Source organism: Siniperca chuatsi, linkage group LG6, assembly GCF_020085105.1.
Source record: "Siniperca chuatsi isolate FFG_IHB_CAS linkage group LG6, ASM2008510v1, whole genome shotgun sequence".
Taxonomy (NCBI): domain Eukaryota; kingdom Metazoa; phylum Chordata; class Actinopteri; order Centrarchiformes; family Sinipercidae; genus Siniperca; species Siniperca chuatsi.
Genome location: NC_058047.1, coordinates 265254 through 292013, shown reverse-complemented (window position 1 = coordinate 292013; position 26760 = coordinate 265254). Strand labels below are relative to the sequence as shown.

Here is a 26760-nt window from a genome sequence, read left to right as displayed (position 1 = left end):
GTAAGAGATTTTTACAGTGAAGGTTTTTAGTGTTTCATGAGTTTCACTCTGTTTGATTTGAATGTATTTATTATCACATTAAAGCTTTTTTAAGCGTTATATTTAGTGATGTTCATGTTTTACTTTGTTTGGTTTCTAGTTTCATATTTATGTTTGAGCCTGATGTGAAGTGACTGCTGCAACGACACGATCTCCTCTGTGATTACACTTATCATAATAATAATAATAATAATAATGATCAGATGGAGTTAGTGACTTCCTGTTTACATTGCTGATGCGTTCTGATTGGACACCACAACATGACTCAGCACTTTACGGTCTGAAACGTTCATTCAGTTTTAGAACAAACTGATCAATGAAGATCTGAGTCACTCTCTCTCTCTGTGTCTCAGGGTTGATGGTGATTGGTTCCTGCTGGCTGAGGGTCTGACTGACATCATCATCATCACCATCATCATCATCATCATCACCATACAGACCAAAACCAGTAGGAACCAGTCAGATCCAGTTTAGATCCATTTGAGACCAGGATGTTCAGGTACACCCCTCCCTGGCAGGTTCTCTGCCAGAGTCTGGACCACGACACCAGGGTGAGACTCCAAACACACACACACACACACACAATAAAACACACACATGTTGTTTGTGTGTTCACTTGTACCACTAAACTTTGTTCAAACTCACAGAACTTTATTTAAATTCTAGCTGAGATTCCAAATCTGAATTAAGATGAAATGTGTCTAAAATGTCGAACATTTCCATCTGCAGACATAAAAACATGGAGTCTGAAGTTTAAACATCATAACTGATCAATACATCATTCTCAAACACTGATGTAATAATAATAATAATAATAATAATAATAATAATAACAACAACAGTAATCAGTTATTACAAAGTGCAGCCACGAGCCAATAAAATAATCCAAAAGGACCAAATGAACACATTAATGTTCACATACAACATAAATAACATATACACACACAAAAAAACACACACACAGAATAAAACACACACAGAATAAAACACACACACACGCACACAATAAAACACACACAATAAAACACACACACGCACACAATAAAACACACACAATAAAACACACACACACACACAATAAAACACACACACACACACAATAAAACACACACAATAAAACACACAGACGGTGTCGTCCCTCATTCGTCCAGGAGTGGTCCATCGTAGTAAAGGTTTCAGTCGTAGTCATCTGGACACTGTTTTCAGAATCAAGACGTTTCGGCTCCCATCCGGAAGTCATTCTCAACTGTGGAAAAAAAAGAAAAAAAGTGCAGTGAGGAAAACTGCAAAGAACGGTACACAGGTGAGACCAAACAGCCACTTCACAAAAGACTTCATCAGCACAGACGACACGCTAACTCAGGATTACAGAGCGCCGTGCGTTTGCATCTAAAAGCTACAAACCGCACATCTGAAGACAGCGAGGTGAAGAGTCTCAGTAGAGAGAAGAGCTGGTTTGAAAGACGAGTCAAAGAAGCCATTTTGTGAAAAAAGAAAACCCCTCTTTGAACAGAAATGGTGGTCTGAGATTCAATCTGCCCAACGTTTACCACAGTGTGTTAACACCGTGGTCAAGCCAATCGCCTGCTAATCAGGTACTTAACAGTGATGAGGGAGGTGCAGCCAGAAAACAACAGGCCTGATTACTGATTACTGGGCCATCATGGAAACTATTAGGTCAGTTTCAGGTGAAACTAGCTAATCAACAGGTACTCAGGTAGACTCCTTCCTGAGGGCGGGGCTTAAGCAACACAGAGTAGCTTAAATTTCTGAGTTCTCAGAACATTTTCACAATTGAGAAAGACTTCCGGATGGGAGCCGAAACGTCTTGATTCTGAAAACAGCGTCCGGACGACTACGACTGAAACCTTTTCTACAATAAAACACACACACACACACACACTTTTTTAATGAAGAAATGTAATTGTGGCTTGTTCCATCGTTTTATGTAACGATGACTGAAACGTCCCAACATGAGTTTTTAACAGCGTTTGATCAAACTTACGGAACTTCAGGGAAAACCAAAGAAGAAAACTGGATTTTTAAGGGTTAAAGGTGTTTGATATTGATTGATATTGATTGATATATTGATAACATGGATAACATCCGGCAGGTGCATTAGCTACAGGTTTGGGTTTCTTTGTGCGGTGGTGTTTCATGAAACGTTATCGATGCTAATCTGAGGATACGGCTAGCTAGCTTTAGCAAACCCTTCTTTCCCATCATTTAATAATTACAGGTACCCGATACTGCAACACTTACCGTAAAATGACATATCAATCATCCTTACACTTTAAGACTTATCAAGCTAAATATTTACACTTTAATCTGGAGTACAGTGCCTTGTAGGGATGCTATTAAACCCCGCAGCGCTCGGCATTCGACAGCTACAGTAACAGTTGGCGTTAGCTGGCGTTGACCTGACATTAGTTGAACATTGGCGGATTATAACCAACAGCTGAGCGCCACACAGCAACAATGACTGGTCAGTCAATTTGCCCTGTATAGACCCGTACTGGCCCCGGGCCCTCGGTTCTGTCGGATCCTGGCCCGCTTCTAAACCCCCTCTGATACGCATCTTCGTTATAACGTTAGGGAACTACAACGTTAGCTAACTGGACACAACCGTCACTAATGCTAACGTAGCTCCTCAGGGACTGAAGCTGTTATTTTTCTAACTTTGACACTCTACACGTTAGTTTAGGATTTAAGGACAACGGCTGTCGGCAGTTGTTGTTTATTTTGTTTAAATATGCAGAACTGTAATTTTATGGGTTATTGTTTTTTTGACGATTAAGCTAAGTTAGCTAATATGTGCTAGCGTCAGTGTCTATTTTTTCCACACTAACTGGCAGCTATACCACGTGATACCAGCGTCGATATACTATTGGCTTGCCTTGTTAGAAGCAGGAAGCAAAGTATTTAAAATGATTCATGATTGTGATCATAATATATTTTTGAAGGAAAAGTGAACCTTTTATTCCACATCTTTCTAAAAGCTCTGTGGATGTATTTTATTTTATTTTAAATATTGGACTACATGAAAATGTCATCAATATAACCTTTAAACCAGCTGAACAGGTCATCAGCTGGAGCTCAGACAGGAAGTGATGTCAGATACCTGCCGTGTCTGCGTTGATCAACAGAGGGCAGCAGCAGCTCACCAACAGAAACACAGGAGAAAGCAAAGAAGGAAAATACTGTTCATCACAAAAATAAAAACATTCAAAGGCTAATAAGCTTAGAAACTACATGTGGAATTAGTAATAAATACATTAATAAGTAACTATAAATATCTAAACAATCCAAAAGGCATTTTAGAGAACAATAAAATAATACTTCTGTTTGAAGGTCTGTCTCCTGAGAGAGACTTTTTTCTTGGATTAAGAAATGTCACAAAATGTCATAAAAAGACTCTTAATAAATAAAAAACACTCAAACATTGGAAAACTATTCACAAAAAGCAGGTAAACTCTGCGGCGGTCTGTTGAGTGACAAGCAGCTTTAAATATTAAAACAAGCCCCGCCTTTCACTTTCATTTTTAATCCCGTTCACTTTTTCAGACTTTTCTGTCTGTGACTGCGTATTTGTTTTTCTGTTGACGCGTGGCAGCAGCGGAAGAAGTAAGGAAAGTAGTAAAAGTGCAGAGTGAAAGTAAAATCAGATCCTTCCAGCATCCAAACCAAGTCACAGGAAAAATGATAATATATTATTATAATAAACTTCATATGATCTAACAGAATACTTCCATATCCAGGGCTGAATCCAATAGATACCAGTACTGTAAATACAGTCAGACACATTTAAATGTTAAATGTACAAAAAGACAAGAACATTGTATAAAAATAATATTCTGACAATAGTTACTATTAGTACAACACAGACGATGTAGAGCGTTTTCACTGGGTTATGTTATATGTATATATGTTATATGTATGTATGTTATACAGTGGTGTGCAAAAGTGTTTGCCCACTTCCTGATTTCTTTTTTTTTTTTGCGTGTTTGTCAAACTTAAATGTTTCAGATCATCAAACAAATTTAAATATTAGTCAAAGATAACACAAGTAAACACAAAATGCAGTTTTTAAATGAAGGTTGTTATTATTAAGGGAAAACAAAATCCAAACCTACATGGCCCTGTGGGAAAAAGTGATTGCCCCACCTGTTAAAACATAACTGTGGTTTATCACACCTGAGTTCAGTTTCTCGAGCCACACCCAGGCCTGATTACTGCCACACCTGTTCTCAATCAAGAAATCACTTAAATAGGACCTGCCTGACAAAGTGAAGTAGACCAAAAGATCTTCAAAAGCTAGACATCATGCCAAGATCCAAAGAAATTCAGGAACAAATGAGAAAGAAAGTAATTGAGATCTTTCAGACTGGAAAAGGTTATAAAGCCATTTCTAAAGCTTTGGGACTCCAGCGAACCGCAGTGAGAGCCATTATCCACAAATGGCGAAAACATGGAACAGTGGTGAACCTTCCCAGGAGTGGCCGGCCGACCAAAGTTACCCCAAGAGCGCAACGACGACTCATCCAAGAGGTCACAAAAGACCCCACAACAACATCCAAAGAACTGCAGGCCTCACTTGCCTCAGTTCAGGTCAGTGTTCATGACTCCACCATAAGAAAGAGACTGGGCAAAAATGGCCGGCATGGCAGAGCTCCAAGACGAAAACCACTGCTGAGCCAAAAGATCATTAAGGCTCGTCTCATTTTTGCCAGAAAACGTCTTGATGATCCCCAAGACTTTTGGGAAAATACTCTGGACTGACGAGACAAAAGCTGAACTTTTTGGAAGGTGTGTGTCTCATTACATCTGGTGTAAAAGTAACACCGCATTTCAGAAAAAGAACATCACACCAACAGTAAAATATGGAGGTGGTAGTGTGATGGTCTGGGGCTGTTTTTTTGCCCAGTCTCTTTCTTATGGTGGAGTCATGAACACTGACCTGAACTGAGGCAAGTGAGGCCTGCAGATCTTTGGATGTTGTTGTGGGGTCTCTGAATGGCTGAAGAAGAACAAAATGAAGACTTTGGAGCGGCCTAGTCAAAGTCCTGACCTGAATCCTATTGAGATGCTGCGGCGTGACCTTAAAAAGGCAGTTTATGCTCGAAAACCCTCCAATGTGGCTGAATTACAACAATTCTGCAAAGATGAGTGGGCCAAAACTCCTCCACAGCGCTGTAAAAGACTCACGGCAAGTTATCGCAAACGCTTGATTGCAGTTGTTGCTGCTAAGGGTGGAGCAACCAGTTATTAGGTTTAGGGGGCGATCACTTTTTCACACAGGGCCATGTAGGTTTGGATTTTGTTTTCCCTTAATAATAACAACCTTCATTTAAAAACTGCATTTTGTGTTTACTTGTGTTATCTTTGACTAATATTTAAATTTGTTTGATGATCTGAAACATTTAAGTGACAAACATGCAAAAAAATAAGAAATCAGGAAGGGGGCAAACACTTTTTCACACCGCTGTATATATATATGTTATATGTATTACTGTTTCTCTGTATATATTTGACCTGGTGAAGGTCGGAGGAGTTCAAGTGATCGACAGCGTGCAGGATTTCTTGGTCCTGTCACATTTTAGTAAAAGCACAGATGTATTTTTACCAGTGTTTTATTTTCCAGAAGGATAAAGTGTAAATGAGGACGTTTCTTCTGTTCGATGTTTCAGTTTCAGTTCAAAGAAGTTCAGTTTAACAGGCTGGGGAATTATGTCAATGATTGTCCTCACAAGTATAGATGTACGTGTGTGTGTGTGTGTGTGTGTGTGTGTGTGTGTGTGTGTGTGTGTCAGAGTGGGCGGAGCCTGTGTGCGGTGGGCGGGGTCTCTGATTGGACGATAGAAGTTGAACTTTGTCACATCAGTTAGCCTCTGCTGCTGCTGACAGAAAACTGATCTCAGGTAAGAGAAACAGCTCTAATAAAAAATAATGTCTTAATAACAAATCATCTTTAATAACAAATCATATTTAATAACAAATCATCTTTAATAACAAATCATCTTTAATAATAATTATAACTCTAATGTTATCTCTGAAAACTAAACATGAAAGAAAGACTCCAGTCTGAATGTTTGACCGCAGCTTCCGACAGCAGCTCGTCTGTTCTGTAATAAAATAATATTTATTTAGAAATAAAATTATATATAATAATATAATATAATATCACTGATGATGAGTTTTATTTCTGAATGTTTTAAAAATTATAGTAAAGTTTTATATTCAGATTGTCACATGAACATTAAAATACAAATTAATGACTTTAACTTGAACAGTTTCATAAAGTCTGTAAAACAGACTCAGTGTGAGCGGCTGTTAGCGCCTCCTGCGGGCTGTTAGCGCCTCCTGCGGGCTGCTAGCGCCGCCTGCCGGCGGCTAGCCCCACCTGCCGGCTGTTAGCGCCGCCTGCGGGCTGCTAGCGCCTCCTGCGGGCTGCTAGCACCGCCTGCGGGCTGTTAGCGCCTCCTGCCGGCTGTTAGCGCCGCCTGCGGGCTGTTAGCGCCTCCTGCGGGCTGTTAGCGCCGCCTGCCGGCTGTTAGTGCCTCCTGCGGGCTGCTAGCGCCGCCTGCCGGCTGTTAGCGCCTCCTGCCGGCTGCAGAAGTCATTACAAACATGCTGCTGATGATTCAGCTGTTCTTAAACAGGCAGACGGACAGGCAGGCAGACAAGCAGACAGGCAGACAGGCAGACGGACAGACGGACAGACTGTGAATCAGCTGCAGTTTTCTTTTCACCCTCGGGGTATTTTGATCCACACGGTGACCTCTGACCTCTGACCTGCTGTCTGTCAGTTCCTCTTCTTCTTCTTGATCTGTGGGAGCTGAAGTTCAGTCTGATAAACAACCAGTTATCAGCTGACAGCAGCAGTCAGGCTGCAGGCGTGGCTTATCACTGGCACACAGACACACTGAACTAATGCTATGATGCTAATACAATGCTAACACAGACACACTAGCGCCTCTGCTTGTCCGTACGGAGTCATTTGAAGCATCTGATTGGCTCTCCTGTGATGCGTGGCCTCGTTTCTCAGGAGCGTCTTCAGTCTCAGATAATGAGAATCTATAAACCTGCCGACTGTTTCCCAACAACAGCTGAGACGTCCTCCTCTTCCTCTTCTGTCTGACGTCTTCATCTGGTTCCTGCAGTAAGAGTCTGCCTCATGTTGCTCGTAGACTGTTAGAGACTCAGTCTGTGATCAACATGAAACTGTTCAAACTGGTCAAAGCCACAAGAAGCCTGCGGACATAAAAACTGAAGGAGAGAAGCCAACTACGACTCCCAGGGTGCATTTCACTAACAAACAGCCAATCACAGAGCTTACAGTTCTGCTACGTGCTCCGCTAACGGCAGCTGGAAGCTAAAGGTGGCGTGTTTAGAAAACTGAAAACAGCTTAAATTAGTTCACTTTAAAATTCGGGTGCAGTCGTGGGTGAATTCAGTAACTATGGCGACGTGTTTTTAATTCACTACCTCTGACTGGCCTTTTTTCCATAGCAACGGCAGCTGAGGCTCATGGGTATTGATTGATTTGCTTCCCTTGTGAAGCACTTTGAGCTACATTCTATGTTGTGAAAGGTGCTGTATAACTGAAGTTATTATTATTATTATTATTATTGTTGTCGTTTACTATACTCTTAGAAAGATCTTAGAAAGAGATTCTTCTGATGGGAGATTTTAACATCAACTGGGACGATAAATCAAACAGGAAATCTCATCTAGTCTAGACTTAACCCAGCTAGTCAACTAAAATAACCAATTCCTCTAAAACTCAGCTTGACTTGATTTTCAGTAATAAACCTCAAAGAATCATTAAGACCTTTAACATGATAACTGGTCTGTCGCGATCACAACTGGACACTTATGGCAAAGACGCAGTTCAGTGTTTCTGCTCCCAAACAGCCTGAATCCCACGAAGTGAACCGGAAACTGTGAAACTGCATTAAAGGAAACAGACTGGAATAAACTATTGTCTGAAACCTTTGATTAACATCAAATTAATTGAGCTTTTGATTAATTGACAACTTATTCATTTTAAACACTGCATATTGTTTCCGGCCTTTGCTTGCTTCAGATGTAAAACTGCTCTTTTATTTGATTATTTTCTTTGTTTCTGCAGCTGAGACTTATGTTCTTTAATTAATAATAGATCAACATTTATGAAATGACTTGAAACCAATAGACGATACATGAAAGACAGATCTGATCCTTCAGTTCTGGGTTCATGGGCTCGAAGGACCTGTGTATGTATATCTGTATATGACAGACTCACCTGTAGGATAACACAGCGGTTGCCGTGGTAACGTGTCCCGTCCTGACTTTATGAGCGACGCTGTAAACTGTGTTATCACTGATCGATCAGCTCCGGTAAACTTTATTGACATTCCTCAGATTTATTTCCTCCAAACCAGAAAACACATCTGATGAGTACATTTACTCAAGTACTGTACTTACGTACAGTTCTGAGGTACTTGTACTTTACTTGAGTATTTCCATTTTATTCTACTTTCTACTTCTTCTCTACTATATTTATCTGACAGCTGTAGTTACTTTTCAGATTCAGATTTAAAAAAAATATATATATGAGGAGTTTATAAAATATATAAAATATAGAGCAGTACTTTACAAAAATGTGCTGCACATTGACAGCTTACAACATGAAGTAATAATATCCAATAATATAATGAATTATTAATAATATAACACTCTGAAAGGAGTGTTTTTGCATAATGAGTAGGCTTACTTTTACTTTTGATACTTTAAGTACATTTTGATGATGATGATGATACTTCTGTACTTTTACTTAAGTAACATTTTGAATGCAGGACTTTTACTTGTAGCGTAGGATTTTTAGACTGTGGTGTTTGTACTTCTTCAGTGAGGGATCTGAATGCTTCTTTCACCACTGATCCTTTGTGGGTAATAAAGGGAAGTTTTTTATATTTTATTCACATTTTACAGGGTTATTAATTGATCCAAAGTAAAGGTGGGTGTAACTACAGTAATAATATTAACAACAACTATCAATATTAGACACTACTGCTATAAATGAAAGGAACAGATGAATATTTTAGGTAAATCCTCTTGTTCTCTGTCTTCAGAGATGATTCAGGACGTCTACAGTCAAACATCTGTTCAAAATAAACATGGTAGTGAATTCTGACAATTCTTTCTAATGAATTTTTTTGGGCATTTTCGCCAGCCACCTGGACCCTGATTTCTAATAAATATTAAACTGACTTCTAGAGGCTGAAACTCACAGATATTTAATTTAATTTGACCAATTTTAAATATGTTGAGATTTTAAAGAAGAGGCCATTTGAACATTAATTGCGTTTTGATCTGAAAGACTCTGAATCCCACCATGCTTTGCAAGGGTGTTCCCAGAATTCATTGTTTTTGCCATGTTGTAGTTTTTTAATATTATTACCTCATACCGAGCTGACTCCTCTGCTGCAGAACAGAAGGACCGTAACCTGATGCTGTTGTTTCCATAGTAACAGACCCATCCATCCTATCAGCTGTTTCCATAGTAACAACCCGTCCTCTCTGTTGTTTCCATAGTAACAGACCCATCCATCCTATCAGCTGTTTCCATAGTAACAACCCGTCCTCTCCGTTGTTTCCATAGTAACAGACCCATGCTCTCTGTTGTTTCCATAGTAACAGACCCGTCCTTTCTGTTTTTTCAGAGACTCTCAGCAAGCGACCGTCAGGATGTTGTAACTCCTCAGAGTTTCCAAACATCAAGCTCCGTTCAACGTCTTCCACCATCAGAACCTCCACCCCCTGCCGGCCCCGCAGTGCCCCCTGCAGCCATGGACAGCACCCCGAGAAGGTGGGTGCTGAAGCCTCTTTCCCCCCTGCTGCATCCCTCAGACCTGCGCACCATCGCTGGCCCCACCCAGAGCGACACCCCCGACCTGGACGATCTGGTATTCACCTCCGACAGCATCTCCGTTGGTCGTAGTCATTCCTCGGTCATCGTCTCCTCACAGCAGGGTGACGGGTCTAGGGACGTGGTTGTTCAGGCCCGGCAGGTTGCAGTGTCGCAGGATGGAGGGAGCACCAGTGACGAGTGGCATCCAGACAGCCCCAGCAACCCCAGCAGTCCCACCAGCAGCTCGGGCTCTCACTGTGGTTTCTACTCCTTCGTGGACGACCCAACGAGTCCTGAAGCAGAACTGAACGAAGCCTGGATGGTCTCACCGCAGCGACAGACTCAGCTGGCAACCCTGAAGGAGGAGAAAGGATTCAAACTACAGACCTACACCAGCAGCAGGAAGCCAGAGAGTCTGTTCTCAGACAGCAATGGAGACTCGCAGTACAAAGTGGATATGAACAACAGCACTGAAGTCGTCCAGGAAGAAGAAGAGAAGCAGCTTCGGAAGGAGATCATTCACAGCCAAGCACCGAAGAAAAACCCAGCATTCAAAGATCAGATGAGTGCGCTGGAGAATCTGGATCTGAGCAGATCTACAAACAAACTGCTAGAAGGTTTCAGTGTGAGCTACAGTCCCGTCAGCTCCAGACCAGAACCTCTCCACCCTGCTGAGCCTGGGACCATCGACAAGGAGCAGATCAACTTCAGCGCTGCCCGACAACAGTTCCTGAAGATGGAGCAGGACCAGTTTACTGCACTCCTCAACCCTCTGAGGTCCTCAAAAACACATCTGAACACGTCTCTGCAGCCAGATCCTGATGAGTCCTTGTCAAAGCCAGTGGAGACATACCACAGCGTGGAGGTGAGCGAAGATACAACACTGTTCAAACCATCAGAAGATGAGACCTCACCAGAGAGGAAGGTGACTGTGTGCCGGACTGAGGAGAGTCTCAGCCGGCAGAGCAGTGTGTTTGAGGACCTGGACTCCGGCCTGGAGGATCTGTTGGTGGAGGTGGGCGGCGGCTACACCAACGACGAAGGCGTGTTCAATGACAACACTCAGCCTGAGAACAAGAGCAGCAAGTCCACAAGCGACTATGAAACCCCAATTGAAAGGGAGATCCGGTTAGTTTGGGAACGTGAGGAGAACCTACGACGCTCTCGAGGGCTGCAGAACAAGGACAGCAGAGCAGAAATGGTCGAGATCAAAACCAAACGTTTACAGTCACCTCTAACGCCTGTCAAAGCCAAAGAGAAGAACCGAGTGAGCTTCATCATTCAGCGTGAAATCCAGAAGGAGAACCAGCGTAAGGAGGAGCCTCAGCAGCAGGGAGGGATCCTGGGACGATACCCAGAGCTTCCAAAGGAGCTGGAGGACATAAAGAGGAAGTTTGACAAAGAAGACAAGGACAAGAGAACAGAAGAAAGACCTCAGTCTGAGTCTGGAGACGCCAAAGTCTTTCTGTTGCCCTGCTGTCCTCATCGACACCCCAAAGAAACCGAGTTGTACATCAGCCAAATGAGTTCAGCTCCTTCTTCATTCTCTGTGAGGGACTCGGAGGTCCAGGACACAAGAGGTTTCCACCAAGATCAAATGACTTCCCACTCCTCCTCCTCTCCCTCCTCTCCACCACCTCAGCGTGACACTACCTTGACCACGCCTCGGTCCTGGAGGGAAAACCTGGAGTCCACCGGCCTGCAGTCCAGAGGACAAGGAGCTCCAGATTTCATCGAGAAGGAGATTGAGGAGGCCTTGAGACGGGAGCAGGAGCTGAGAGAGCTGAGGGAGCTGAGGGAGTCCAGGGAGGAAACTGATCGACAGCTCTTCTCTCCAGCTCCTCTGGTGGAACAGGCAACCAGGATGGCCGTCAGTCAGTTCTACCCACCTGTAACCACAGGTATGTAGTCCTTAACAAGGCTGGATTACCATTCAGGCAACTGGGGGCAACTTTACACTTTTATTACTTTAGTTTAAATTGTGCTTACATGGACTGTGGTGCACCAGTTCTTCATAAATCCATCACTACGTTAGAACATAAAGTCCTTCCTAAGTTTTTAGTAACTACTAGCTAGTTTAAAACTAGTGATTTACTAAATCAGGTTGCACCACCAAAACTTAAGAAATGTCTCAGCTAGTAAAGACTTTAGTAATGGGTAAATCTGTTGCTAGGAAATGCTGTCCAATCAAGATCAATCACCATTGTAAACAGGAAGTCACTGTAGCATCACAAGCCGCAATATATATATGTCCTTAAAAAGATATTTTTAGGCCAAATGATTTATTAAAGTTAACTGTCAGTCCTTGGTTTTATTTATATCTGCATTCATGAAGAAATCTGTGTTGAGTGAGCGGGAAATGTCAGGTCAGCTAAAGCTAACCAACAGCATTTGGTCATTTAGTTTCATTATTAGCATTGTGTTTTGTAATTTGAGGTGTTTTTTGTGAAAGTCTTCTCAGTTTTCATCATTATTAGACAACATTTTGATCAAGAGTCCGGTCAGCTATGTCAACAATATTACCTCTTTTACTCCTCAGTTTAAACAGGTCATATATTAGCATGCTAACGTTAGCTCTGTCAGTTAGCTAACCCAGTTAACTAACAGTATGTAACAGTTCCATCTGTCAGTTAGTGGGTGTAAATATTTAGTAACAGCTTATCTCTATGTAAGAACTAGTTTGTTAGGTGCAACCTGTTTTAATTTAATGATGCGCAAAACTCTAGTAAACACTTATATCAGCACAAGGCTAAGTTTAAATTTATGAACAGCTGCTGCAACCGGCTCATGGTGTATTAGTAAATAATAATTAGTAAAAAAAGTTGTATTTTATCAAATTATCACAAACCAACTGACAGACAGAACACCTGGGACAGGTATTATTCCAGGAGCAGTAGCTGGTTTGTGGGTCTTTGTGCTACAATGTGCTGCCTGCGTTGGACCTGATGGGGTAACTTGGAGGCAGCAGGGACCCCAAACCTAATCTGACCATAGTGCTCATGTTTTACATTATGTACCATACCTGTTCATGACTGAGGGAAACATTACAGTGTAGTCAAATGCAGTGAGATTGTTGCTGTTGGAAGAGTTCATGTTGGCATGATCGACAATTAAAGTAAGTAGATAAATCTTGAATTGCATCACAGGCAGGAAGTTACTGCACAGAGCCAAGAAATAGTCATAACCCCCCCAGTATCCCACAACATGTTTTTACTCTTCAGTTTCTGTACAGATGAAACAAACAAGATATTACATGCTAATCAGTGAGCTTTAGAGCTGCTGGTAGGTGGATTTTGTTATCTCTGGACAGAGCCAGGCTAGCTGTTTCCCCCAGTTTCCAGTCTTTATGCTAAGCTAAGCTAACCAGCTGCTGGCTGTAGCTTCACATTTAGCATACAGACATGAGAGTGGTATCAATCTGAACATCTGACTCTCAGAGAGAATGAGAAGAAGAGGATTTCACTAAATGTTCCTTTAGGAGTTATGAGCAACAACATAAAGTGACCTATTAATCTCCACATGGTGTCACAACAGATCTCACGTTTGAATATGATAAGCAGATTTCCATCTGGAACAAATGTATCAAATATGATTCCTGAACTGTCAACAATCCTTGAGACTTTCTGATTTTCTTAAATAAATGTTTTTGAATCCCCATAGACTGCCACTTTAATTTTCTATTTCAAAAACTATCACAGATATCGCAATGAAAAGTGATAACGTACATCCCCTAAAGATTCTGCAAATTTGACATTTCGAATGAAATTTGTCCCCAAAAGTAAACAGAAGTAATAGTGAGTCAAAAAAACAATAATAACAAACAGTGAAGAAGAGAACTTAATATAAAATTTCAGTCACTGTGCTGGGAATTACAATGGTTAAAGGGGCACAAATTGTGTAGGTCCAATCAGTTAAGTTTGGCTATCAATTGATTGAGTCTCATATAATATACTAAACTATCAATTTGGAACTGATTAATAATTAAATGAATCACTATAACCAAAATTACCATTAATAGCTAATAGGTTACAGGATTTGGTGTTCAACATAGAAGAGGTTGATGAATTACTCACTCTTGTGGAACATTAAAGAAACCAGCATAATTATACACAAACGTTTATTAAAAGATAAACAAAGCAAAAACACACAATATGAAGTATAACTCTAAATGCACTACTACAGAACAAAGTGTGTGTGTGTGTGATCCAAAATGGCTGCTTGGATTTAAAATGGCCGATGCTGCATGGCGTTAACAAAAGAAATCAAATTCAAAATGGCGGCTGAGCAGTGGCTGCAAGGTTAGACAAAGAAAGTAAATTCAAAATGGCGGCTAAGCCAAGAGTGTGGCTCTCTTAAAGGTCTAATTTGAGTGGATGTGTGTGATCGGTGTAGGATAATAGTGCCAGTTAAAGGAGAGTTAGTTAGCATGCAAAGGCTCTGTGAAGCATAAAATTAGCTAACATCAACTTAGCATGTGGCTACCAAATGACCTAACAGATGAAGACACATTACAACAATAAAACTCAATGAACTAAATCAATACATTAAAATTCACAAAAGTAACAGTCCTGTGCTTACCCAAGTACACTGTTAAGCTATGTGAAGCTATGTAATGCCCAGTTATATGCTCAGTGGTTACGTTACCAGTCCGTATAGGAAAAAGTTGCTTTGCGGTAGGCTACTCCTTGTTAGCAGTGGTTCCGGGAAAAGTCTTTGCTGTGCAGTATTCTGATTGTGTAGATCATCGGAAGCTGTTCGCTCTGTCTATTGTTCTTACAGTTAGCAGCTCATGCTAACTTAATTGCTTCATTTCATTGTTGGCTGACAGACTTGCAGCTGTATTGCAGAAATCTTACGCAGGCCCTTGTGCCGCTGCTGTAAGACAGAGAGAGTTCAGTTCTGCTGTGTGGTTAGGGTTGTGTGACTCAGCCACACAGAAATATATATTATAACCCGACTGATACAAGATATTTGAGGGTTTTTTATTAGAGTTTTAAAAATCTGATAATCAAAAGAGCAGAACTTTTGCACACCTGTAGATCGACAGGTGCGAAGAAGACCCTGGGATAAATATTTAAAATATGTGATTCAAATCCGGTTAGACCTTAACAAAAATGTCTTCTAGAGCCTGTCCCTACAGAGAAGAGAGTGATTAGAGAAACAAGTATGATATATATATTTATATAGGCTATGAAAAAGCTAATGAAGATGAAATACACTATAGAAAGACCATATCACAAAATAATCCGTTTAAGATGTCAGCCCAAAATAAACGGTATGTCTGAAAAATCACAGAGAACATCTCATAACATCACATTACAAAGAAGCTCATCATTCAAACCCTTGGGAGACAAAGTCCAAAAGGCTTCACATCTCTTTAACAGGAGGTCAAAATCGCCACCTCTAGGTGGTGGGCTGACTTTTTCAATACCCAAAAAGCATAAAGTAGAAATGTCTGTTTTTCATCATTAAACCAGCTACGGGATAATCACGGTCATTCCTACGTACAGTGCTTTTATGTTCACTTATACGTTGCTTCAGCTTCCTGGTAGTTTTACCTACATACATTTACCGACATGGACAATGTAGCAAGTACACAACATGTGTGGAGGCACAAGTAATAACATCAAGTTACAAGTGTTGTCAAAAAGAGGCAGATCTTTAAAAATTGGGGCTAGTTCAGGGTCTGATTTTAAAATATACCAAAGTTTTCTAAAAATTGATTTTATGACATGCAAGTGATAATAATGAAATATCAGCTGATATTAATTTTCTTTACACAACCCAGAACATAAACTAGAAGAGTGCACTCAGTAGAGTTCAGATCTCTGCCACACCTGGTATCACCAAATAGTGTATGAATAACACGCCAATGTCTTAAGTCATTTCGCATGTTATCACAGCGCCTTTTTTGCTTTTCGTGTGTTATTTCACACCATTTAGTCTCTACTGACTTACATTGTGCAGAGACGGCAAGTCATTTTACGCGCGAACGTCATAGAGAAAAAAATGTCAGGTGACTTAGCATAAAGAGCGACAAAGTCCGTGTAGGGACGAGGTCGGGGTGGATGGATGGGTCAAACAAAAAGGACTTTCACCCAGGAGACGACTGTTTGTGTCTCACGTGAAACCAAAAGTCAACGTTGATTTTAACTTACGTACGTAAGTTAACTTATGTCACGTACGTAACGTAACTTAACTGACATAACTAACGTACTTACCAGCCAGTTAAGAGGAGTGAGGAGTCAGCAGTCAATGGCAGTTTAAAACAGAGCAGTCAATAAAAGAGGTTTTTCAAAAATTATGAATCACTGCAACCACGAGAGGTCCTTGAGCGTACAGTCATAAATGTGCACAAAAAATATTAGGCTGATGGGTTCAGGGTGCAGTAGTATGCGAGATTAGCTGTGAACAGATACACACACGACTGGCGGAGATAATAAGTATTGTTGATAAGTTTCCCTTAAATTGTTTTTTAAAATAATTGCGACCAAGAAATGTGCTGAGTGTGACATTTTACAGTTTTAAAATAAACTCGTCTCTCCGGTGGACAAATTTAATGGTGACACTGTTTTTAAACATTTCTCTACTTCAGTTTCTTCTCATTTATCAGCTAACATATACGCAGATACCAATACATCTGCAACATGCTAATATTGGCCGATATATCGATCAGGCTGTAATATATATTCAACGTTAGCTAACGTTAGCCAGCATAAGCTACAGGTCAGACAAAGTACAGCTATAGTAGCCAAACTGAGCGTACTGAAATAAGCAATGGCGTTTTATTCCTTATGAATTAAACTTTTCATCTGTAAGACGAAGATTATGTTACTCATTCTTATAAAAGCTATCTAGTTTCACTTTACACTTTAGTACAAGTGTGTTTACAGTTTTTGGCCCATTAGCTCCAGTACACTTCACATCCCTGCTGATTCTTTTCAGACGATTCTGCATTCCTTAGATCGATTTCCTTCCAGGCAGATGTTGGTTTTACATTATGAAAATTAACCTGCAAACAGATGACTTATCACATCTGCTTTTATTTTTGTCAAAGTTCTACAGTGCAGGTTCTTCAACCAATCAGCTGCCTCAGAGCTGCAGTTCCTGTAACATCTACCAGATGCTGCTGTGATCAAACTCTGACTGTACTGAAGTGAATGAGAAAAACTCCAACTTCTCTCTACAAACACTTTTACAATAAAAGTTCCATTAAGAAGATATTTAGGCTTGTTGTATCTTGATTGACAGGTGTCTCGGCCTATCACGCTCAGCCTTGGTGGTTGCTGCTTACTGGTTCCACCTCCACTAAATCCAGTTTAACTGACAAACATGGTGGTGAGAGGGAAACCCAAAGTCCAAGTTCCAAAACAAAAGAAACCTTTTGTGCAACGACCCAGAAATCACCGCAGGTTTCACCACACAGTGAAACTGCAGTGAGACGAGAACTTTGACATCAATAAAAACAGACGTGACGTTGACTGTGATGGATTCAAGTCTCTGCAGGTTGACTTTCCAAGGAATGATCTGAAACAAACGGCAGCCTGGAAGGAAATAAATCAGTGGATGATTTGGAAAATGATCAGCAGGAATGGAGAGTAAACAGGAGGTGTAGTAAACGGACTAAAACCTGAATGGAGTCTGGTGTGGATGCTGCTGTTTGTCACATATATACTGGAGACAATGAGTAACTTAATGAGAGAAAGAACAAAGTCCAGCAGCTTCAGGTGGTTCAGCTGCAGTTTGTGTAAATCAGTAACCAGTCGACAGGTTTTCAGCCACAGAAACGAAACATCAGCAACATGTTTTAGATTAAATCGCGTCGCCCTGTTAAAACCCCTGAGTCATCGGTCAATGACTCAGCTGTCGTCACAGTGTGTCACATATGATTCATAATGTCATTCATGTATTTTCCTTCCTGTTGTGTTTCAGATAAACCCGTCAGTGTGCCCTCTCCGTCTCCCCGTCCCGCCACCCGTCTGCCCTCCATCTCCTTCACCACCGCTCAGCCCTGGACCTCCTCATCTCTTCCCCCCTCCTCCTCCTCTCATCGCATCTTCTCCTCCTCCCTCCCCTTCGGTTCCTCCTCGTCCACCGCGGTGGTGCGGCCGGCCCCCCCTCCTCTCAGAGGTCTGACAGAGACTCTGCTGCAGAACTTTGAGGAGAGACGAGTCCAGCTGAAGCTGGAGGAGAGTTCAGTGAGTCATCAGTACATCCTGGCTCTTATTTTGGAGGTTCTGTGCTTCATCCTGTCAGAATAAAGTTTGACTCAGCAGGTTTACAACAGCAGATGGGAAAATCCATCTTATGAACCTTCAGTTTTAGACGCTTTTAGAAATGATGGTGGATTAACAAGTGACTCCTGTTTACTGTTTCATTGAAGTTTGATCATTTTTAGGTCGATAAACTGGAAAATAAGAAATTAAAACTAAACAAACACACAATTAATAGAACAATTATTGATTACTGATTTACAGTTTCTGTCTCCATCATTATTTGATGTTTTCAGTTTCCATATGTCACCTAGTGGTTCACGTTCATATTCATGAAACTGTTTGATTTGACCTTTTAATGAGACTAATGTTTGTCTCCAGCAGCAGCTACAGCGGTGTGAAAAAGTGTTTGCCCCCTTCCTGATTTCTTATTTTTTTGCATGTTTGTCACATTTAAATGTTTCAGATCATCAAACAAATTTAAATATTAGTCAAAGAAAGAAGACAAGTAAACACAAAATGCAGTTTTTAAATGAAGGTTGTTATTATTAAGGGAAAACAAAATCCAAACCTACATGGCTCTGTGTGAAAAAGTGATTGCCCCCTAAACCTAATAACTGGTTGCTCCACCCTTAGCAGCAACAACTGCAATCAAGCGTTTGCGATAACTTGCCGTGAGTCTTTTACAGCGCTGTGGAGGAGTTTTGGCCCACTCATCTTTGCAGAATTGTTGTAATTCAGCCACATTGGAGGGTTTTCGAACATGAACTGCCTTTTTAAGGTCACGCCGCAGCATCTCAATAGGATTCAGGTCAGGACTGTGACTAGGCCGCTCCAAAGTCTTCATTTTGTTCTTCTTCAGCCATTCAGAAGTGGACTTGCTGGTGTGTTTTGGATCATTGTCCTGCTGCAGAACCCGAGTTCGCTTCAGCTTGAGGTCACGAACAGATGGCCGGACGTTCTCCTTCAGGAGTTTTTGGTAGACGGCAGAATTCATGGTTCCATTTATCACAGCAAGTCTTCCAGGTCCTGAAGCAGCAAAACAGCCCCAGACCATCACACCACCACCACCATATTTTACTGTTGGTATGATGTTCTTTTTCTGAAATGCGGTGTTACTTTTACGCCAGATGTAATGGGACACACACCTTCCAAAAAGTTCATCTTTTGTCTCGTCAGTCCACAGAGTATTTTCCCAAAAGTCTTGGGGATCATCAAGATGTTTTCTGGCAAAAATGAGACGAGCCTTAATGTTCTTTTTGCTCAGCAGTGGTTTTCGTCTTGGAGCTCTGCCATGCAGGCCATTTTTGCCCAGTCTCTTTCTTATGGTGGAGTCATGAACTCTGACCTTAACTGAGGCAAATGAGGCCTGCAGATCTTTGGATGTTGTTGTGGGGTCTCTGAATGGCTGAAGAAGAACAAAATGAAGACTTTGGAGTTGCCTAGTCAAAGTCCTGACCTGAATCCTATTGAGATGCTGTGGCGTGACCTTAAAAAGGCAGTTCATGCTCGAAAACCCTCCAATGTGGCTGAATTACAACAATTCTGCAAAGATGAGTGGGCCAAAACTCCTCCACAGCGCTGTAAAAGACTCACTGCAAGTTATCGCAAACGCTTGATTGCAGTTGTTGCTGCTAAGGGTGGAGCAACCAGTTATTAGGTTTAGGGGGCGATCACTTTTTCACACAGGGCCATGTAGGTTTGGATTTTGTTGTCCCTTAATAATAACAACCTTCATTTAAAAACTGCTTTTTGTGTTTACTTGTGTTACACTTTTTCACACCACTGTATGGATCCAAGTTGACTTTGTTAAACTCACTTCCACCCAGGAACATGAATTATAAAGGCAGCTGATTGAACGAGTCAGAATATAAAACATTTCTGTTGTTTACAACATTTAATCTTTGTCATTTATGTATTTTTAATATATAACACGAGTGCAGACAGTAAATAAAAACATGTTAAAGTTGATTATCTCTTCATCACCACACACAACTTTAATTTAAAGTATTATAAACTTTGTTGTAAGGAAACTGGACCCTGCATACTTTCTTTATTGGTTCAGATATCTCAGTTAAACTGGACTGGTTTCATACTCTGACATGATTCTGCTGAGTAAAACATTATTATAACTGACAGGAATAATGTTAAAAACTACCAAAATAAGAGCTGGGATGGAAAAATGTAAATTATTATCAGACTTTACCATCAGATGATTTTAACAGCAGGTCTATCGACTTTAGTTTCTCTTTTGTTGTTTCTCTTTTCAGTACGCAGGAATCCAACCGGTGGACGACGTGAATAACGAGGTGCAACCTGACTTCATTTCACTTTGCTGCCTGTTAACCAGCCTTTGAATGTTTCGTTTTCTCGTGATCACACATTGTTTCACTGTAACTGAGACGTCTCTTCGTTCTTTAACAACATTAATCTCATATAAAGATGTTTTGATCATCAGACATAAAACTTCCGTCTGTTTCTGAATTTAACATTTAACATTGTTAAACCACAGAGACACTGATGTAAGCTAATCTCTTTGTCTCGTCTCCTTGTCTCCTTGTCTCTTTTTCTCCTTGTTTCTTTGTCTCATTGTCTTGTTGTCTCTTTGTCTCTTCATCTCATCTGTTTTCAGGTCGTTGAGTCGACTCGAGTTATTCGACATAAAAACCAGCGTGCTCTCCGCTGGGAGGCCGGAGTGTTTGCCAACCAGGAGGACCAGTGAGACCAGCCAGACCAGATCCAGGACCGGGGAGGGGGGAGAACATGGCGTCTCCTCTGGTTCTTTTTGTTAGTTCAGACGGAGCGTCTCTTCACTAACAGGATTTTTCTCTGATTTTCTTCGTCAGCTGAGATCAAAATGGTTTTAAACTGGAACACTCCAAATAAAAGGCTGCCCCTGATTGGTCCTAAAGATGAAAGCCCTTCTCGTCATCCAATCAGCTGTCAGCTGCTGAGTAGAGCTGCAAACAGAGACTATGTGCCTGATTCATATAGAAAAGAAATGAAAGCTTCAGAAATAAATATTTAAAGTGAGTGAAGAAGAGTGATGAAGGTTTCTGTTTTCATTGAATCACCTGACGCAGCACAACAGGACGTTTCTGATTGTTTTCATGATTTTAAACCGATGCATCTAAAAATAACTTGAGAAATAAAATCATTTTTCAAACTGTCAGTTCTCAGACTGTCCAACTGTCTGTTAATATATCATAAGAGACTGGGGGGAATGTACGGCACCTAGAGCTCTGAACTGAAACAAATATCAAGTGGGAGATTTTAATACTAATAATAAGAATACCAACAAACTCAAGTTCACACTGAAAACCAGGCGAATCGTTCACCAAGAGACAGATGTGAAAGTAAAGTGAATTTTATTTGTGTAATTAAAGGAAAAAACTGGAAACATCTGCTGAAAAGAAGAGAATAAGTAAATAATTAGGTAAGGTGGGTCCATAAGACTGACATGACACCGTCATAACCATGACATGATACCTGTCATGAACATTAAGGAGTCTTTATGAAGGGTTATGACTTATCTTAAAGATCTCATAATACCTTATTACCCGACTAGAACACTGCGCGCCCAGGTTGCAGGGTTACTTGTGGTTCCTAGAGTCTCCAAAAGTAGACCGGGAGCCAGAGCCTTCAGTTGTCAAGCTCTTCTCCTGTGGAACCAGGTCCCAGTTTGGGTTCGGGAGGCAGACACCATCTCCACATTCAAGACTAGGCTTAAGACTTTCCTCTTTGATAAAGCTTATAGTTAGGGCTGGCTCAGGTGAGTCCTGAACCATCCCTTAGTTATGCTGCTATAGGCCTAGACTGCCGGGAGACTTCCCATGATGCACCTCTCTCCTTCTGTTGCTTTCAGCAGGTATTTCTGCCTCCGGAGCTGCAGAGTCTGGATCTGTGGTTGTGGGCCACCTGCTGCCCCCGTGTTCCTGCAGAGTCTGGATCTGTGGTTGTGGGCCACCTGCTGCCCCCGTGTTCCTGCAGAGTCTGGATCTGTGGTTGTGGGCCACCTGCTGCCCCTGTGTTCCTGCAGAGTCTGGATCTGTGGTTGTGGGCCACCTGCTGCCCCCGTGTTCCTGCAGAGTCTGGATCTGTGGTTGTGGGCCACCTGCTGCCCCGTGTTCCTGCTCGACAACTGCTACTACAGTTGTTGTTATTGGCTCTGTTACTGATGCTGACATTATTATTTCTATAGCTGTCATTTCTATTATTATTACTTTATTAATATTAATATTACCACTACCATTACATTATTACTATTTTTAAATTCCCTCACCCTTTTTCCTGTGTTAACATTACAATATATTGTCAGATGTGGTTGGTTTTGGACGACAGAGTACAGTACCAAGGTGATTTATGGAGTTTCCTGATGGACAGATAGCTTTAATTGTTGCTAAAGTAACGTTAGGTAACATAACCACATTGGTGGTGGTTGTGATGAGTTTTCCCCCTTCACTGTGAAGCACTTTGGGTAATAATTCATATGCACTCTAATATGTACTGAATATAAACAATATGAATATCTACAATCAGCTGTGATGGTGAAATAAACAGTGTGTTTCAGACAGCAGCTCCTCCTGCTCTTTAACAAGCTGTTTGTTTGGTGTGAACGAGCTGATTGTGATGCTAAATGCTTATCTGTTAGCTCTGCAGGGCAGCAGCGTCATTAGCATCATTAGCTGACTCTCTTCATCTCAGTTAACATGTAAACATCTTCAGTTAGCTGAGACTGATGAACGTGATCAGGTGGAGGAAACTCGCAGCTTCCTAAAATCCCTTCCTGTCACATTTATGGCCCTCATTTTTTAAATGATGCTGAACTCTGAATGAACTCTGGTCTGTAGAGATGCTTTTACATGTCAGTGTTCGGGGGCCCATTGTCTCACAATCCGTCCACGTAGATTTCTCTGGTTTTATTTTAATGATTACGAGAGAAACAAACTAAATGAATCTGGATCGTTTCCAGCTGTCACGCTGCAGAACTGAAATCAAACAAACAAACAAAAACGCTACTGGTAGTAACTGTAACTGTAGTAGTAGTAGTGTTAGTAGTGTTGGTAGTAGTTGTATTGGTAGTAGGGTTGGAATAGCTAAATCATCAGGATGTGGTCTGTAGTGGTCTCTGCAGCCTGTAGGGGACGCTGTCAGTCTGGTTGTTGTTTTGTGTTTCTGTCAGTCTGCAGGAATCTGCTGACATCCAATCAGATCGCTACATTTTCATCCAGAGACTGTGATCCAGCTCCTTCAAAATAAAAGACTTAAAATCAGGAAGACACACACACACACACACGTTTGCACGCTAAGCTACTAAAAAGATAAATTGCTCTCTCACACACAGGTTCCTGGTTGCTGTTGCCATGGCAACACGCTGGCTGCTGAATGGCTTCCAGGACATAAAGAAAAGAGCGTGAGAGAAAGGCGAGGTGTGTGTATGCTGTTGTCTGCCTGCCTTTGTGAGGACCAGTTTGAGTTTTAGACCTTCACATTTAGTCCTCACTCTGAGGGTTCAGACTCGGTTTCAGGTTCAGGTTTAAATCTGGTTCAGTTCAGGATTACACATTTAGCTCTGACAGTTAAAGTTAGAGGTTAGAGAATGCATTATGTATGTGAGGGTCCTCACAATTCAATTCAGTTTATTTCTATAAATTCATAACAGAAGTTGTCTCATTGCACTTGTCCTATAGAGCTGTTAATGTGCCGTCACCTTAGAGTTTCTCTGTTGTCTCTGGTTCTCTCTGTGTGTCTGTGTTGTGGGCGTGGCTCTCTCTCTCTCCACGGGCTCCTGACTAATCAACCAACACACCTGCTCTAAGCTGCACACCTGCAACCCATCCTCTAATCGAGTGCTGCAGTATATCAACCCTGGTCTTCCTTCCACTCATCGCCAGATTGTTGTTTCAGCCTGTGTGGTAGTTCACGTCCCCGGCTCCTAGACTATTTGCTCTGTACCTTTGCTCACTTGTAATTTTGGTTTTTACTAACCTTACTCTACTTGTGCTGAGGCTCACTGCCTTCCTGTCTGTCTGCCTCACTCAGCAACGTTGCCTGGCTGCCTGCCTGTCAGCCTCACTTGGTCTCAGTAAGTTAATATTAAATAAATAATAGTAATAAAAATGATAGTAGTAATAATAATTATAATAATAATACTAATTATTATGTAGAAGTACAAAGTGTGTCAGTCTGTGCTGATGCCCTTTAGCGACAAGGGATGGTTTACTATAGTTTTCAAATATATATATATATATATATATATATATATATATATATATATATATATATTTAAAAAATTACATTTTGTCAATTAGTCGTTGCTTATCGTGTCTTACAAACACACATTAAAAAACATTTCACATGTAATATCAGATATTAAATGTCTGAAACACGTGATGAAGTGTTTCAGACATTTAACATTAACATCAACACATTATGTTAATTTACAACATACTTTTTGTGAATCAAATGCCCTCCTCAATAAAACTGAACTTATTTGTTAATGTACATTAACATAAATACAGAAGACATATTATATATTATATGTGAATATAAACAGGCTTTAATAAACTCACCAACAAAAGATGAACAGTAATAAAAAAATCTCCACCAGACACCATAATATGTGTGTGTGTGTGTGTGTTGGAGCTCTTATCTCAACATCAGCCATCAACACTGTTGCCATGGAAACTGCATAATGAGCCTGAAGGTGCAGGACATGAGGCAGCAAGTGTGTGTGTGTGTGTGTGTGTGTGTGTGTGTGTGTGTGTGTGTGTGTGCGCCGCTCAGTGAACTCAGACGTCTTCATGTTTCAGAACGCTGTTTGTGTTAATGAAACATGAAGCTTCATCAGACATCTGAGTTTACTTCAACACCTGAGCTAGAGTGAAGTCTCCACCAGCTCATATTAAAGAAAGAATCCAGATCTTTGTATCGAATGTGAACATTATTACATCTGGACTCAGTTCTAATCTGAAAAGGTTTTGTATCTTCATAAAGTCTTTATCCAAAACAGGCGTTCGTTTTACAATCAGGGCTGTCAACATGATATTTATCCTGGTAATCTTTGTAATGTAACCTGCAACACAGATAAGAAAATGACGTACGTCTTACATACAGCAACACACACCATCACCCAATTCTATAAACCTGTTAAATAAACCAAGCCGACATGTCTACACACCACTGTTTCACCGTTTCACTGTTCACTGTTCACCGTTTCACCGTTTCACTGTTCACCGTTTCACCGTTCAGTGTTTCACTGTTCACTGTTTCACTGTTCACCGTTTCACCGGTTCACTGTTCACCGTTTCACCGGTTCACTGTTCACTGTTCACCGTTTCACCGTTTCACCGGTTCACTGTTCACTGTTCACCGTTTCACCGTTTCACCGGTTCACTGTTCACTGTTTCACTGTTCACCGTTTCACCGGTTCACTGTTCACCGTTTCACTGTTCACCGTTTCACCGGTTCACTGTTCACCGTTTCACCGTTTCACCGGTTCACTGTTCACTGTTTCACTGTTCACCGTTTCACCGGTTCACTGTTTCACCGTTTCACTGTTCACTGTTCACCGTTCACCGTTTCACTGTTCACCGTTTCACCGTTCAGTGTTTCACTGTTCACTGTTTCACTGTTCACCGTTTCACCGGTTCACTGTTCACCGTTTCACCGTTCAGTGTTTCACTGTTCACTGTTCACCGTTTCACTGTTTCACTGTTTCACTGTTCACCGTTTCACTGTTTCACTGTTTCACTGTTCACTGTTCACTGTTCACCGTTTCACTGTTTCACTGTTTTACTGTTCACCGTTTCACTGTTCACCGTTTCACTGTTCACTGTTTCACCGTTTCACTGTTCACCGTTTCACTGTTCACTGTTCACCGTTTCACTGTTCACTGTTTCACCGTTTCACTGTTCACCGTTTCACTGTTCACTGTTTCACTGTTCACCGTTTCACTGTTTCACTGTTTTACTGTTCAGTGTTTCACTGTTCACTGTTTCACTGTTCACCGTTTCACTGTTTCACCGTTTCACTGTTCACTGTTTCACCGTTTCACTGTTCACCGTTTCACTGTCCACCGTTTCACCGTTCAGTGTTTCACTGTTTCACCGTTTCACTGTTCACTGTTTCACTGTTCACCGTTTCACTGTTTCACCGTTTCACCGTTTCACTGTTCACTGTTCACTGTTTCACTGTTCACTGTTTCACTGTTCACCGTTTCACTGTTCACCGTTTCACTGTTTCACTGTTTCACCGTTTCACTGTTCACCGTTTCACCGTTCAGTGTTTCACTGTTTCACCGTTTCACTGTTCACTGTTCACCATTTCACCGTTTCACTGTTCACCGTTTCACCGTTTCACTGTTCACCGTTTCACTGTTTCACTGTTTCACTGTTCACTGTTCACTGTTCACCGTTTCACTGTTCACCGTTTCACCGTTCACCGTTTCACTGTTTCACTGTTTCACTGTTCACTGTTTCACCGTTTCACTGTTCACCGTTTCACCGTTTCACTGTTCACTGTTCACCGTTTCACCGGTTCACTGTTTCACCGGTTCACTGTTCAGTGTTTCACTGTTCACCGTTTCACCGGTTCACTGTTCACCGTTTCACGGTT

At 41.3% G+C, this 26760-nt stretch overlaps 1 protein-coding gene across 2 annotated transcripts; it reads left to right on the top strand.

The window, feature by feature from the left end:
- The first annotated feature begins 449 nt into the window (after nt 1–449).
- On the top strand, nt 450–21316 carry LOC122877630 (mitotic spindle positioning). Of its 2 annotated transcripts, none has more exons than XM_044199431.1 (5): nt 450–590; nt 9744–11832; nt 17864–18129; nt 20415–20453; nt 20777–21316. In XM_044199431.1, the coding sequence occupies exons 1-5, from the start codon at nt 531–533 to the stop codon at nt 20864–20866; spliced, it is 2544 nt and encodes an 847-aa protein (XP_044055366.1). In that variant the 5' UTR covers nt 450–530; the 3' UTR covers nt 20867–21316. The 2 variants fall into 2 exon arrangements, with proteins under 2 accessions (XP_044055366.1, XP_044055367.1); XM_044199432.1 differs by lacking the exon at nt 450–590 and adding an exon at nt 5807–5957.
- The last annotated feature ends 5444 nt before the right edge of the window (nt 21317–26760 follow it).